At 44.7% G+C, this 14,733-nt stretch overlaps 2 protein-coding genes across 2 annotated transcripts in view; one reads left to right on the top strand and one right to left on the bottom strand.

Moving 5' to 3' along the window:
- The window catches only part of LOC110490263 (solute carrier family 13 member 4), a 23,178-nt gene extending 15,352 nt beyond the window's left edge, over positions 1–7,826 (top strand). Inside the window, exons 9-15 of the mRNA XM_021563554.2 lie at positions 3,276–3,395; positions 3,530–3,631; positions 3,766–3,867; positions 4,042–4,276; positions 5,164–5,325; positions 5,681–5,818; positions 6,449–7,826. Of these exons, the coding sequence (XP_021419229.1) occupies positions 3,276–3,395; positions 3,530–3,631; positions 3,766–3,867; positions 4,042–4,276; positions 5,164–5,325; positions 5,681–5,818; positions 6,449–6,586 (997 nt within the window). The 3' untranslated portion in view covers positions 6,587–7,826. The remainder of the gene's footprint in view (positions 1–3,275; positions 3,396–3,529; positions 3,632–3,765; positions 3,868–4,041; positions 4,277–5,163; positions 5,326–5,680; positions 5,819–6,448) is intronic.
- LOC110490264 (cytochrome c oxidase assembly factor 6 homolog) lies at positions 7,824–14,528 on the bottom strand. The gene is made up of 3 exons (XM_021563555.2): positions 14,356–14,528; positions 8,780–8,944; positions 7,824–8,529 (listed from the first exon to the last, which is right to left on the bottom strand). Exons 2-3 carry the CDS (start codon positions 8,921–8,923, stop codon positions 8,428–8,430), a joined length of 246 nt encoding a protein of 81 aa, XP_021419230.1. The 5' UTR covers positions 8,924–8,944; positions 14,356–14,528; the 3' UTR covers positions 7,824–8,427.
- Between the last annotated feature and the right edge of the window lie 205 nt (positions 14,529–14,733).

Consider the following 14,733-nt stretch of genomic DNA (forward strand, 5'->3'; position numbering starts at 1 on the left):
GTTGGTAGATAAGATGTGAGCACCCCTCCAGCTAGGATGGAGTCCGTCACTCCTCAACAGGCCAGGTTGGTCCTGTTGGTCCAACAGGCCAGGTTGGTCTTGTTGGTCCAACAGGCCAGGTTGGTCTTGTTGGTCCAACAGGCCAGGTTGGTCTATCTTATGGGAGGGGCAGAAAACAGTTTACAACCAGCGATTGAGTTGTGAGACTGCTGTAGAGCTCATCACTCCCCCTAACTGGGAGGGGGCCAGAGACAATTACTCGATGCCGACACATCTTTCTAGCTGATTTACACGCTGAAGCTACAGTGCCTTGCGAAAGTATTCGGCCCCCTTGAACTTTGCGACCTTTTGCCACATTTCAGGCTTCAAACATAAAGATATAAAACTGTATTTTTTTGTGAAGAATCAACAACAAGTGGGACACAATCATGAAGTGGAACGACATTTATTGGATATTTCAAACTTTTTTAACAAATCAAAAACTGAAAAATTGGGCGTGCAAAATTATTCAGCCCCTTTACTTTCAGTGCAGCAAACTCTCTCCAGAAGTTCAGTGAGGATCTCTGAATGATCCAATGTTGACCTAAATGACTAATGATGATAAATACAGTCCACCTGTGTGTAATCACCAGATAATTAGACAATGTCGGCTACCCATCTGCCTATTGGCTTATTTACATATTCAAGCCTTTCTCAAAATGAAACACTGCCCCTTTAATTTTGACAAAAGCTTTTCACGGCAATGGCTTTTTAAAAACCGCTTGAAATGTAGCTTACACATTTTGTGTTGTTGTAGGAAGCAGTAACTCCCCATTGCTGACCTATACTTATCTATAACTGGCATAATAACTCGCTAACTAGCAAAGAATATCAACAAATGTGCACACCAGCCAATAGAATTCTACTCCGTTTCGCTCTGGCTCTGCCTACAACAAAATCACACACTCAATCTTGCAAAGTGAGATTTGTTTTGGTTTGTTGCATTGAAACGGGCCTAATTATAATGTTGATTCGGTCATAGAAAAAAACGATCTATATAGCTCAAACTAATCATGCAAATTCAGCGAATTTCAAGTGTCCCTACTCCGCATGGCATTTCTTCTGGGCTGCAGGCCTGGAGGAAGTGCGCGGCACCAGCGCAGTTTAGAGGGAACATAGAATTATACATGTCATGTTTAACTCAGTGACAGAGGGTGTCAGGGTCCATAGGAAACAAAAGGACAAAGAAGCCTGGGATTGATGGATTGAAGGATTGGTGTAAACCCTCTCAACAATCCAACAAAGCCGATTTCCTGGGCACTTTAATAAACCAGCTAGGCTAAGCCAGGGAAAACGGACTCTTTTCATGTAAAAGTAACTCGGACTGTAAATATCAGACTTCCTTCTCTCCCAGTCTATCCCCCTCCTTTCCTCCCTTCCCAGTGCAAGTAAAATATGTGAGACCCTGCTTAGCAACTCCTTCACGTCTAGCCCGGTCAAACTGGGGCCCAGATTGGTAAAGGACAGCTCTGTGAGCCAGGGGGTTTGCTGGTGATCCCCCAAAAGATGATTTATTGTCTTGAGTAGCTATAACAGGTCCACACTGGTGAAACCTAACCCTGTAGGCATTTGTATCCTGCTATTGCGGGAACAGAGACTTCCAACAGAGCAATGTTCACAACAACACCAGACCAGACCCATCCTCTTCAACACCAGTATGCAGATTTTGTCAAAGCAGTCAATCATCTGCAAAATTATTTAGAATTATTAGTATTAAATTATATTGATAGTCAAATGTGGTAATAGAAATAACTAATGATACTCAATATATTCTGCCTTGCACCTAATATGCAATGAGACCAGACTCCAAAAGATTCCCTCAACATCAATAGTCATTACTTCAGGATTTTGGGATACTTCAGGATTTTGGCAATTAAGCCCTTTATCGACCTCCCCAGAGTCCGATGTACTCATGAATAGCATTTTTATATCTGCACACAGAGGCATAAAATTGATATCTGTACAAGTCCATCTGACTGTGTGTGTGTAAACAGGACCTTGGCCGGTACTTCCACATGGAAAAAGGAATGAAACCCCTCAATAACCCTTGACCGCAGACAGTGTGTGTGTGTGTGGGGGGGGGGGGGGGGGGGCAAGATATCGAACAGCAGAGCAAGTATACGAAGAAGAAGCAGCGAGTCAGCTTGTCTTTCAGCAAACAGAGATATTACCATATCTCTTCCCAGTATTGACAACTACTAGATATCCTTCCACATAGGCCAGAGGCAGAAAATAGACCTGAACGTATTCTTTGTGTGGTCAATTTTTGTATTTTTTATTTCACCTTTATTTAACCAGATGGGCTAGTTGAGAACAAGTTCTCATTTACAACTGCGACCTGGCCAAGATAAAGCATAGCAGTGTGAACAGACAACAACAAAGTTACACATGGAGTAAACAATAAACAAGTCAATAACACAGTAGAAAAAATAAAAAAAGAGTCTATATACATTGTGTGCAAAAGGCATGAGGATGTAGGCGAATAATTACAATTTAGCAGATTAACACTGGAGTGATAAATGATCAGATGGTCATGTACAGGTAGAGATACTTGTGTGCAAAAGAGCAGAAAAGTAAATAAATATAAACAGTATGGGGATGAGGTAGGTAAATTGGGTGGGCTATTTACCGATAGACTATGTACAGCTGCAGCGATCGGTTAGCTGCTCAGATAGCAGATGTTTAAAGTTGGTGAGGGAGATAAAAGTCTCCAACTTCAGCGATTTTTGGGTCTTCAAACCCAGAACTACAATCTCCCGTAATTCCATCAGATGCTCCATTGGGTTCTGGGGGAGATGTATGAGATAAGATACTAACGAGACTAGTGAAGTCTCCACCCCTCTTAAAGGAAACTCTAAACCAAAGCCCCTCCACTTCCCAAAAATATTCTGCTTCAAATCTGTGCTTCAAATCCAAGCCCACATTTGAAGCACAACCTTCACCCAACCCTGAAACATCTAAATAACCAGTGCCAGAAAACATCGGAGCAACTGTTTCTCTTTTGTTGTCGCATCCATTTGGTCTGTCCACGAGAGATTACCCTGCAACTAGCAGTCCCTCACCATAGACATGACACCAAAAAGGTCAGATTCTGAACCTCTTGGCTAGATTGCTGGTGTTATACTATGAGGACAATACCCTTACCGATTGTGAGGTGCATTGGTTTAACGTTAACCGTGCTCTCTGTATCTCCTCCCATCACTAACTATTCTCTCTCTCTCTCTCCCCCCTTGCAGTCGCTACCCGGATGCGAAGGTGATCAACTTTGGGACCTGGTTCATCTTCAGTTTCCCCATCGCGATCATCATGCTGCTGCTGACCTGGGTCTGGCTGCACTTCCTCTTCCTCGGCTGCAAGTAAGCACCTCGCATGCATGCATGCGAAATGGAGGAAGACACGCACACAGGAACACGCACGCACACACACACACACACACACGTTGTGCAGGTATCTCAGTGATATTAACCTTATCTTGTTGTTGTGTGTCCAGTTTCAGGGAGACATGCTCGTTGAGTAAAAAGCGTAAGACGAGGAGAGAGATGCTGTCAGAGAGGAAGATCCACGACGAGTACATAAAGCTCGGGCCCATCAGGTGATTTTTAGACTCTTTTTCCAGTTATAGCTGGGACAAGAGACTAGCTGTACAGCCATATTTGAGGACTAATTGACTAAAAGCTGAATGAAAACAATAACACTGACCTGTGCATTGCCTCTCCTGTGCTGTAGCTATCCAGAGGTGGTGACAGGAGTGTTCTTCATCCTGATGACTCTGCTGTGGTTCACCAGAGAACCGGGCTTCGTACCCGGGTGGACGTCGCTGTTCGAGAAGTGCGTAGCCACCCTTTTGTAGTGTACTATCAAAGGGGGGGAAAATGGCGCACTATTAACGGAATAGGGTACCATTCCAAATGCAGTCTCTCTCATTGAGACTAACCTCGAATAAGGAACGTTCATTTTTTTTTTTAAAACAGCCTTGTTAAATGTCGTGTTCTGTTTCCGCAGGAAAGGCTACAGGACCGACGCCACTGTCTCTGTGCTGCTGGGCTTCCTGCTCTTCCTCATCCCGGCCCGCCGGCCCTTCTCTCGGGCCCCCAGAACCACAGCAGGGGGCGGCTCCACAGAAAAAGACCCAGACCCCCTGGCCCCCATGATCACCTGGAAGGACTTCCAGAATCTCATGCCCTGGGAGATCGTCATCCTTGTGGGAGGGGGCTACGCCTTGGCTGCTGGCTGCAAGGTACCAGGTTATATAGTATACTGTACAAACATGTAGCTACTCACCACAGGGCGGATAGCTTAGGATGACAACCATCTCAAACGGCCTAGTTCATGCTGCAAGGTAACATACAGGAGCTTTAATATGGATACTAGGCTATATACACTATACCAGGGCTTCTTCAACTAGAGTTCGGAACCCAAAGTGGGCCCTGGGCATGCGAGAGGTGGGTCGCAAGTTATGAGAGTACATCTATAATCACACACTATTTCATCCTAATTTGGGTCAATAGAGGACAATTTGGGTCACGGGAGGACGGTCAATGTCTCATTTGGGTCCCGATTTGAAAAGGTTTTACAACCAAATCTCTATGTAAATAGATGTTATAGAAGGTGCCAGACACTTTTTTTGGTTATTTCACTTTTGAGAAACTTACCCCAAACAGCAAATCACTTCCTAATTATTGTTGTGTAGTATGGGGGCCTTGAAAAAACATAAACAAAGGCTCCAGAAACACCCAAATACATCCTTTTAGAAATGACAAAGTTCTCAGTATAGTGACGCAGGTCTTTAGATGTTGTACACATGAAACGTTAGTTTCAGTTAATAAGAACAAATTCTTATTTAGAGTGGCGGCCTAGGAACAGTGGGTTAACTGCCTTGTTCAGGGGCAGAACCGATTTTTACCTTCTCAGCTCGGGGATTCGATCTAGCAACCTTTCGTTTACTGACCCAACGCTCTAACCACTAGGCTACCTGCCGCCCCATTGCGGGTTACAGTATATACTGTATACACGTTACTGTGTGAGCTATGAAGTTGCGTCACAATCTATAGTACAGACATTCGGCATGGTGTGTGTCTGATCATGTGGTGTGTGTGTGTGTCTGGTCATTGTGTGTGTGTTCAGGTGTCAGGGCTTAGTGTGTGGATTGGCAGACAGCTGGAGCCGATGAGTGGTCTCCCCCCGTGGATGGTCACGCTGCTGGCCTGCCTGCTCGTCTCTGCGGTTACAGAGTTCGCCAGCAACCCTGCTACTCTCACCGTGTTCCTACCTATCCTCTCTGCTCTGGTAAGAATAACAGTCATTCTCTGTCAGTCTTCTCTACCTTTCCTCTCAATTGTCTCTGGTAAGAAGCACACTCTGCTCTAGAGAGAACCACAGTCATGGTCTATTCTCTCTTCCCTAACTATCCCCTCTATCGCTGAGAGCCCGTGAAGAAAAACCTAAACCCCATCCATCAATTTCTCAGCTCGATTCCGAGTGTCCTCAAATAGCCTACACACTTCTACTCTCTTCTCTCAACATCAACACAACCATCTGCTCGCCTCCTCTCTCTGTCAATGTTATTGAAAACACTCCGAGACACCCTGTTCCTTTGCCTGACACTCAGTTATGTGACCTCTCTCCTCTCGCTCCCTCTCAGTCCGAGACCCTGAAGATCAACCCTCTCCACACACTCATCCCTGCCACCATGTGTGTGTCATTTGGGGTCATGCTGCCCGTCGGGAACCCCCCTAACGCCATAGTGTTCAGTTACGGACACGTGCAGATCAGCGACATGGTGAGACACAAACACATAAGCACCAACCCCACTGGGACGGGACTGCACAGTGCCAAGCAGAATCAAAGGCCGTTGTTGCAATAACACGCAATTCTGCACGTTTTTACGTAACACTCCTATTATACAAGATTATAACAGATTTATTTAATAGTCATAATACCTTTTAGTGACCAGCAATCAGTCACTATAACTAGAGCCCTGTGTTCTGCGCAATCATGTGACATGCCTGGATCTGAACCTTTTCATTTACAGCTTTTTCATCAGACTGTCCGCGTTTTCCTTTTTCCATCAGATGGTCCAGCACCATCCTCAGACAATTTCCTTCATTTTTGGTGTAATTCTCATATCTGGATAAATGCACGTTTTGTCGTCACATGCTCAAGTACATTGAAATGCTTCATTTGCAAGCTCCACCCAACAGTGCCGTAATCAACATCAAAATAGTATACCTAACAAAAATATATAGAGTAAAGAAGACATGAGAAATAAGAGGACTTGCTAAGTCACATAATTGCACAAAAACACAGGGCCTTAAATAGAACATAGAGGCTCAGGCACATACTGTAGCTCTTCAATGATAAGTGAGAGAACAAGCACATCTTTCTTACCCAGTGTTGTTGTCTGTCTCAGGTGAAGGCAGGCTTTGGGGTGAATCTGATTGGTGTTCTAGTGGTGATGCTGGCCATAACGACCTGGGGCGTGCCCCTCTTCAACCTGACTGAGTTCCCAGACTGGGCCGTCGACAGGAACATCACTGGCAGCTTATAACCACGTGGGGGTGCAGACAGTCGCACAGAGAGAGAGAGAGGCAGAGAGCGGAAGAATGCAGAAGACGTCTCTAAACAGAGACACTCGCCGTCTCTTTTACTGTAAATGCCAAATTGAAAGGGACTGAGGCTTATACCTTCAGCCGGGCTGGTAACGTCTGAGAATCGTGCAGGTTGGGGAAGACTGAGTGGAAGAAGCACCACAAAGGAAGAGTCGCAGGGGCTGCCTTTTCATAGGCGGCCCAATTCAGAATAGTTTTTTTTGTTTGTTTTTTTACCACTAATTGGTATTTTGACCAATCAAGATCAGATATTTTGCCAATAATTGCACAAAATATCTGAATTGGGTTGCCTGTGTAAACACAGCCAAAAGTAGCATGGAATAGACTCCGACTCTAGTCAATGGATCATATTGCCTTTTACTCCATATTACTGTATGTTGCTGCAAGTGTTACGTTTTATGGCGGTTCTAATCTCTCCAACATATAGCCCACCAAAAGAAAAAACATTGATTCACACATGACACAGCATCACTGCATGTCACATAATATTCCTATACGTTCCGCTAGCACAATAACCACAAAAACAGCATTCTATGCCTATGACACCGCTAACTCGGAGTATACTCTATATTTACAGTAGTATACAATCTTCACGGTGTTACATACCGGATCCCTACTGTTAGTGTGCTGAAACACCCTACATAGTACACTACTATTGACCAGAGCCATGGAGAATAAGGTGTCAAGGCAGATAAAAGAAACCAGAGAGAAAACTGCAGAGTAAAAGTGCCTCTCCAATCAATAGCCAAATCATGAGCTGTCTGTCGCTATGACGACAGGGCAAAGTGTACATAATTGTAGACCATATGACTTGTATAAAATGCTTTATATTTTGTTGTTGTTGAACCAATTGAAATGTAACCGTGTGCCTTTTTTTTGTACTTTATTCAGTCGCCATGAGAACGTAGGCGCGTTAAGCAATCTAAATCCCACATCTCGGTCTAGAACTTATCCAAAGTTGCACAAGTTCATACGTTGTGGTTTTAGAAGAAGGATCTAGAACCTTTGTAAATACATGCCAACTTGTGATATAAAAGATGTGCCGTGTGTCAAACCAATCCGACGAAGTGTAACGTTCATGAATAACATTTAACGTTGTGGTTCCACTCGTAGTCAACTCACTCAGAATAGGCCCAGATTCATGGGAAATGAAACCAATGTTATAAAATAATAATGAACCATTGACTCATCTTTATTTAACACAACAAATCACACACACACAGTCACTGTCTATTCATAAATAAAGCATCTCTGCATCCATCTTTGACAATAGCATGAATAAGAAATGAGTCGGTGGTTAAGACTATCCGTTACGGAGCTGTTGATGTGTTCAGTTGATATTTGGTCAAATAAAAGCATTGTCAACACCACATACAACCACTTGATGTTGTATTGAGAGAGCAGAGAGACACGGAGAAAGCCTGGAGAACCATTGTCAGTGACTTTTGAGGGGTGCACTTTCCACAGCACTCGCCGTGGTTACGTCACCACACACCTGTCCCCCGTGTGACGCCGGTATGGTCACTAGTCGGAGGCAAGGTGTGACCAAGTTAAGTGCACACTCGGGGAGAGGCTTGAGAATCTGACCGCGGCCCGTAGGTGACATCTACCCCGGCGTGTTCAGGTCTAGGTGTGAGGTCACTGACCTCCAGCGGCTGTCGTCGCTGGGAGGCATAGCAGGATTGTGCTCTTAGTGTCCAGTGACAGTCCACTGCTGTCCATCCTCAACCAGGAGGCCCCTGGAAGCCCTCCTCTCAGTCTTCTGACCAGTGGCTACCGGCTAGGACTGTGACTCTTTAGGCCCGGCAGCAGGCTCAAAGCCCTCCGTCTGCATCTTCTCCTTGTACTTCAAGAAGTCTCTCCTCTTGGTGAAGTATTTCACCTGTCGGTATCAATGTGAGATAGGATGTATTTGAGCAGGACCAGGCTTGGTGACCACAGTGAGTTTACTAATGTAGCTACATCAAAGCCAGTAATAACGGAATTTAGACCACCATGAATAGAAGCAGGGCTTTATATACATACATTCGAGATCTAGCCCTCCCTCTCTGGCTACCTCTGAGACAGTCTGTCATATTCCACAGAGTAACAGGTAGGTTATCGCTAGACCGACACCAGACAGGGAGACTCACCCACTGAGCAGGACAGCTCGCCTCAAACTCTTTCTGGAACTTCTCACAGGAGGCGGCATTGTCCTGGTTATAATCAAGGCACTTCCACAGCTCGTCCCTAGTGCCCCAGCATGCTTTTCTCTGTTTCGAGTCAGGGGCAGACATCGCTGGGCTCGGTGAAATTTACTAAAACAACAAGAGGAAAAAACAGGTTAAGTCAACCACATGGCACAATCTGCAATTTTAACAGCCTGACCTTGCCACTATGTTTGGTAAGGTCAGAGATGGGGGCTGGGGAAATATAATCACTCCTCCACAGTGCATTCGGAAAGTATTCAGACCCCTGGACTTTTACCACATCTTGTTACGTTACAGCCTTATTCCAAAATGGATTAAATAATGTATTTTCCTCATCAATCAATACACAATACCAAAGCACAAACAAGCTTAGAAATGTTTGCAAATGTATAAAAAAAAATTTAAACTCAAATATTACATTTACATAAGTATTCAGACCCTTTACTCAGTACTTTGTTGAAGCACCTTTGCCAGAGATAACAGCTTCGAGTCTTCATAGGGTATGACGGTACAAGCTTGGCACACCTGTATTTGGGGAGTTTCTGCCATTCTTCTCTGCAGATCCTCAAGCTCTGTCAGGTTAGATGGGGGAACGCTGAACAGCTGTTGTCAGGTCTCAGGTTCGATTGGAATCAAGTCCAGGCTCTGGATGGGCCACTCAAGGACGGACTTGTCCCAAAGCCACTCCTGCGTTCTTGGATGTGTGCTTAGGGTCGTTGTCCTGTTGGAAGGTGAACCTTCACCCCAGTCTGAGGTCATGAGCACGCTGTAGCAGGTTTTTATCAAGAAACTCTGTATTTTGCTCCGTTCATTTTTCCCTTGATCCTGACTAGTCTCACAGTCCCTGCCGCTGAAAAACATCCCACAGCATAATGCTGCCACCACCATGCTTCACAGTAGGGATAGTGCCAGGTTTCCTCCAGACGAGACTCTTGGCATTCAGGCTAAAGAGTCCAAACTTGGTTTCATCAGACCAGCCAAATCTTGTTTCTCATGGTCGGTGTCCTTTAGCAGGCCTTTTACTGAGGAGTGGCTAACCCAGACGACACTGGGCCAATTGTGTGCCGCCATACTGGACTCCCGATCACGGCCGGTTGAGATACAGCCAGGGATCAAACCAGGGTCTGACACCTCTTGCACTGAGATGCAGTGTCTTAGACCACTGAGCCACTTGGGAGGCTTCTGTCTGGCCACTCTTCTGTAAAGGCTTGATTGGTGGAGTGCTGCAGAGATGGTTGTCCTTCTGGAAGGTTCGCCCATCTCCACAGAGGAACTTTAGAGCTCTGTCAGAGTGACCATTGGGTTCTTGGTCACCTCCCTGACCAAGGCCCTTCTCCCCTGATTGCTCAGTTTGGCCTTGCAGCCAGCTCTAGGAAGGGTCTTGGTGGTTCCAAACTTCTTCCGTTGAACAATGATGGAGGCCACTGTGTTCTTGGGGATCTTCAATGCTGCAGAAATGTTTTGGTACCCCTCCCCAGATCTGTGCCTCGACACAATCCTGTCTCGGAGCTCTACCGACAATTACTTCGATCTCATGGCTTGGTTTTTGCTCTGACAACATTGGGACCTTATATAGACAGGTGTGTGCTTTTCCAAATCATGTCCAATCAATTGAATTTCCCCACAGGTGGACTCCAAACAAGTTGTAGAAACATCATGGATGATCAATGGAAACAGGATGCACCTGAGCTCAATTGAGTCTCATAGCAAAGGGTCTGAATACTTATGTAAATAAGTATTTGTCATTATGTAATTTTGCTTTGTCACTCAGTGCTGCCCACTCTCATTGAGAAACTCAAATTGAAGGCCATCCTGGGAACTGCAGGCTTCCATTAGCAACTAGATAATCCTCATAACTACTTGTGTGTGTGATTTGAAAATAATCGGTTCAAGGAGATACAGTGCCCTCCATAATTATTTGGACACGGAATAATTTTCCTTCTTTTGGCTCCGTACTCCAAAAGTTTGGATTTGAAATAAAACAATGACTGAGGTTAAAGTGCAGTATGTCAGCTTTAATTTCAGAGCCTTTCCATACATATCAATTACCGCACTTTTTGTACATCGTCCCCTCCATTTAGGAAAAATTCACTTATGTATATTGAAGTAGTCAATATATTCATGGCACACAATGACTACATCAAGATTGTGACTCTACAAATGTATTGGATAAACATGCTGTTTGTTTTGGCTGTATTTCAGATTTTGTACCCAATAGAAATGAATGGTAAATAATGTGTCATTTTGTTTTCACTTTTATTGTAAATAAGAATATAATATGTCTCTAAACACTTTCACACTAATATGGATGTCACCATCACAGATAATCCTGAATGAATTGTGAATAAGGATGAGTGAGAAAATTACAGACACACAAGTATCATACACCCCAGAAATGCTAACATCCCATTATTGAAACGGTGAGAGGTTAGCGTGTCGTGGGGGTATGATATTTGTGCGTCTAACTTTGTCACTCATCTGGTTTAATACATCCAATTATTGGTACCACGATTGTCTTCAAATTGTGTGACAAATGCAAATGATTTGGTCCTATGTCAAGTGTACGCAGACGGGAGGGGTATCATGTGCCAGCTGACCCTAAATGCTGCAATTGTGGTGGTGAACATGCACCCGAATTTCTGTAGTGTCCTGTTCGGCTCAAAGAGACGGACGGCGTCTAGAATAAAGGCTATCCAGCATGTCACCTCTCCAGGGGCATTGAGAAGAGTGGAAGAAAATAATGATGTTGAAGAACTAATGTTAGTAGGAGGAGACACCAGGAAATCAGAGGGGGAAAAAAGTCATTGTTGTGAGTGCGGATGAGTGTTTCTTTGCGACTTTTTTACAGCAGAGGCATCCTGTCGATGAATGCGCCGTCCTCACTGCCACAAGAGACTAATTAGGGATGTGATTTTTATATAAAGGGTTCAACCCCGCCCTGTGCAACTGGGTACTGGACTTCCTGACGGGCCGCCCCCAGGTGGTGAGGGTAGGCAACAACATCTCCTCCCCGCTGATCCTCAACACTGGGGCCCCACAAGGGTGCGTTCTGAGCCCTCTCCTGTACTCCCTGTTCACCCACGACTGCGTGGCCACGCACGCCTCCAACTCAATCATTAAGTTTGCGGACGACACAACAGTGGTAGGCTTGATTACCAACAACGACGAGACGGCCTACAGGGAGGAGTGTGGTGTCAGGAAAATAACCTCACACTCAACGTCAACAAAACTAAGGAGATGATTGTGGACTTCAGGAAACAGCAGAGGGAACACCCCCCTATCCACATCGATGGAACAGTAGTGGAGAGGGTAGCAAGTTTTAAGTTCCTCGGCATACACATCACAAACAAACTGAATTGGTCCACTCACACAGACAGCATTGTGAAGAAGGCGCAGCAGCGCCTCTTCAACCTCAGGAGGCTGAAGAAATTCGGCTTGACACCAAAAGCACTCACAAACTTCTACAGATGCACAATCGAGAGCATCCTGGCGGGCTGTATCACCGCCTGGTACGGCAACTGCTCCGCCCTCAACCGTAAGGCTCTCCAGAGGGTAGTGAGGTCTGCACAACGCATCACCGGGGGCAAACTACCTGCCCTCCAGGACACCTATACCACCCGATGTCACAGGAAGGCCATAAAGATCATCAAGGACATCAACCACCCGAGCCACTGCCTGTTCACCCCGCTATCATCCAGAAGGCGAGGTCAGTACAGGTGCATCAAAGCTGGGACCGAGAGACTGAAAAACAGCTTCTATCTCAAGGCCATCAGACTGTTAAACAGCCACCACTAACATTGAGTGGCTGCTGCCAACACACTGACACTGACTCAACTCCAGCCACTTTAATAATGGGAATTGATGGGAAATGATGTAAATATATCACTAGCCACTTTAAACAATGCTACCTTATATAATGTTACTTACCCTACATTATTCATCTCATATGCATACGTATATACTGTACTCTATATCATCGACTGTATCCTTATGTAATACATGTATCACTAGCCACTTTAACTATGCCACTTTGTTTACATACTCATCTCATATGTATATACTGTACTCGATACCATCTACTGTATCTTGCCTATGCTGCTCTGTACCATCACTCATTCATATATCCTTATGTACATATTCTTTATCCCCTTACACTGTGTACAAGACAGTAGTTTTGGAATTGTTAGTTAGATTACTTGTTATTACTGCATTGTCGGAACTAGAAGCACAAGCATTTCGCTACACTCGCATTAACATCTGCTAACCATGTGTATGTGACAAATAAAATTTGATTTGATTTGATCCACGTGACAGGTGTGGGATATCAAAAATCGAATTAAACAGCACGATCATTACACACATGCACCTTGTGCTGGGGAGAATAAAAGGCCACCAAAATGTGCAGTTTTGTCACACAACACAATGCCACAAGTTGAGGGAGCTTGCAATTGGCGTACTGACTGCAGGAATGTCCACCAGAGCTTTTGCCAGAGAATTGGATGTTCAATTCTCTACCATAAGCTGCCTCCAACATAATTTTAGAGAATTTGGCTGCATGTCCAAGCGGGTCTCACAACCACAGCCCACGTGTATGGCGTTGTGTGGGCGAGCAGTTTGCCCCATGATGATGGTGGGGTTGTGGTATGGGCAGGTATAAGCTACGGACAACAAACACAATTGCATTTTAAATGGCAATTTGAATGCACAGAGATACCGTGACGAGATCCTGAGGCCCATTGTCGTGCCATTCATCTGCTACCATCGCCTCATGTTTCAGCATGATAATGCACGGCCCCATGACGCAAGGATCTGTACACAATTCCTGGAAGCTGAAAATGTCCCAGTTCTTCCATGGCCTGCATACTCACCAGACATGTCACCCATTGAGTGTGTTTGGGATTCTCTGGATCGACGTGTAGGACAGCAGGTTCCAGTTCCTGCCAATATCCAGCAACTTCGCACAGACATTGAAGAGGAATGGGACAACATTCCCCAGATCATAATCAACAGCCTGATCAACTCTATGTGAAAGAGACGTTTCACGCTGCATGAGGCAAATCAAATGGTTGTCACCTCAGATACGGACTGGTTTTCTGATCCACGCCCCTACCTTTTTTCAACTGATGCGTATCTGTATTCCCAGTCACGTGAAATCATTAGATTGCGGCCTTTTTGAATTCATTTCAATTGACTGATTCCCTTATATGAACTGTAAATCAGTAAAATATTTGTCATTGTTGCGTTTATATTTGTTCAGACTACAAGCTGGCGAGCTCTATTATAAATCAACCAACGCACACATATCCTTTTTTTCCTGAAGCCCTCATATTCCACAGCCCCGACAGAGGTAAGGAGAGACTATAGAGGCTTTTAGCTAGCTGATTTACAAGTTTTATTCCTCGAGAATCAAGCTCCAACCTTACAGATTGTGCCTTACTAGCTTACTCTGTTCCCAAGCCAAACTATTATCAAATAAGCTAGCTAGCTAATGCGCACACGTTATAATCTTGACAACTCACCATGAATGTTTATATCACTACTCCGGTATGAATAGTTTGTTCAATAATGCCAAAAAGAGCATTTAGTTGTGTAACATGTTTCCCCAGTGCATTCAAGGACAGCTGCTTGTGGAGTAAGGACTTCCGTCGCATCTCAGTGACGCAAAAGTTTGGGGTTTTTCACCATAGAGAATGACAGAGGCCTCTGGTAGCCAAAAGGCTATTTATCACAGAGTTTCGAAACCCAGAGACACAACATCGAGAGACTTCCGGGAACGTCACGAAACAGACAAAATAGGGGGTTTGGGGTTTGGGGTTTGAGAAGTCATTGAGAGAAATTAACAATTATTCCTTAGTTGTTAATTGTCTCGAAATCTAAAGGCACAACCTAGATTCCAG

This window comes from Oncorhynchus mykiss, chromosome 15, assembly GCF_013265735.2.
Source record: "Oncorhynchus mykiss isolate Arlee chromosome 15, USDA_OmykA_1.1, whole genome shotgun sequence".
Classification (NCBI taxonomy): Eukaryota; Metazoa; Chordata; class Actinopteri; order Salmoniformes; family Salmonidae; genus Oncorhynchus; species Oncorhynchus mykiss.

Excerpts from the sequence above, each read along its gene's own strand:
- LOC110490264 (XM_021563555.2), bottom strand. The coding sequence starts at position 8,923 with ATGTCTGCCCCTGACTCGAAACAGAGAAAAGCATGCTGGGGCACTAGG. Across the intron at positions 8,530-8,779 it reads CGAGCTGTCCTGCTCAGTGG|GTGAAATACTTCACCAAGAG; the intron begins GTGAGTCTCCCT and ends TGATACCGACAG.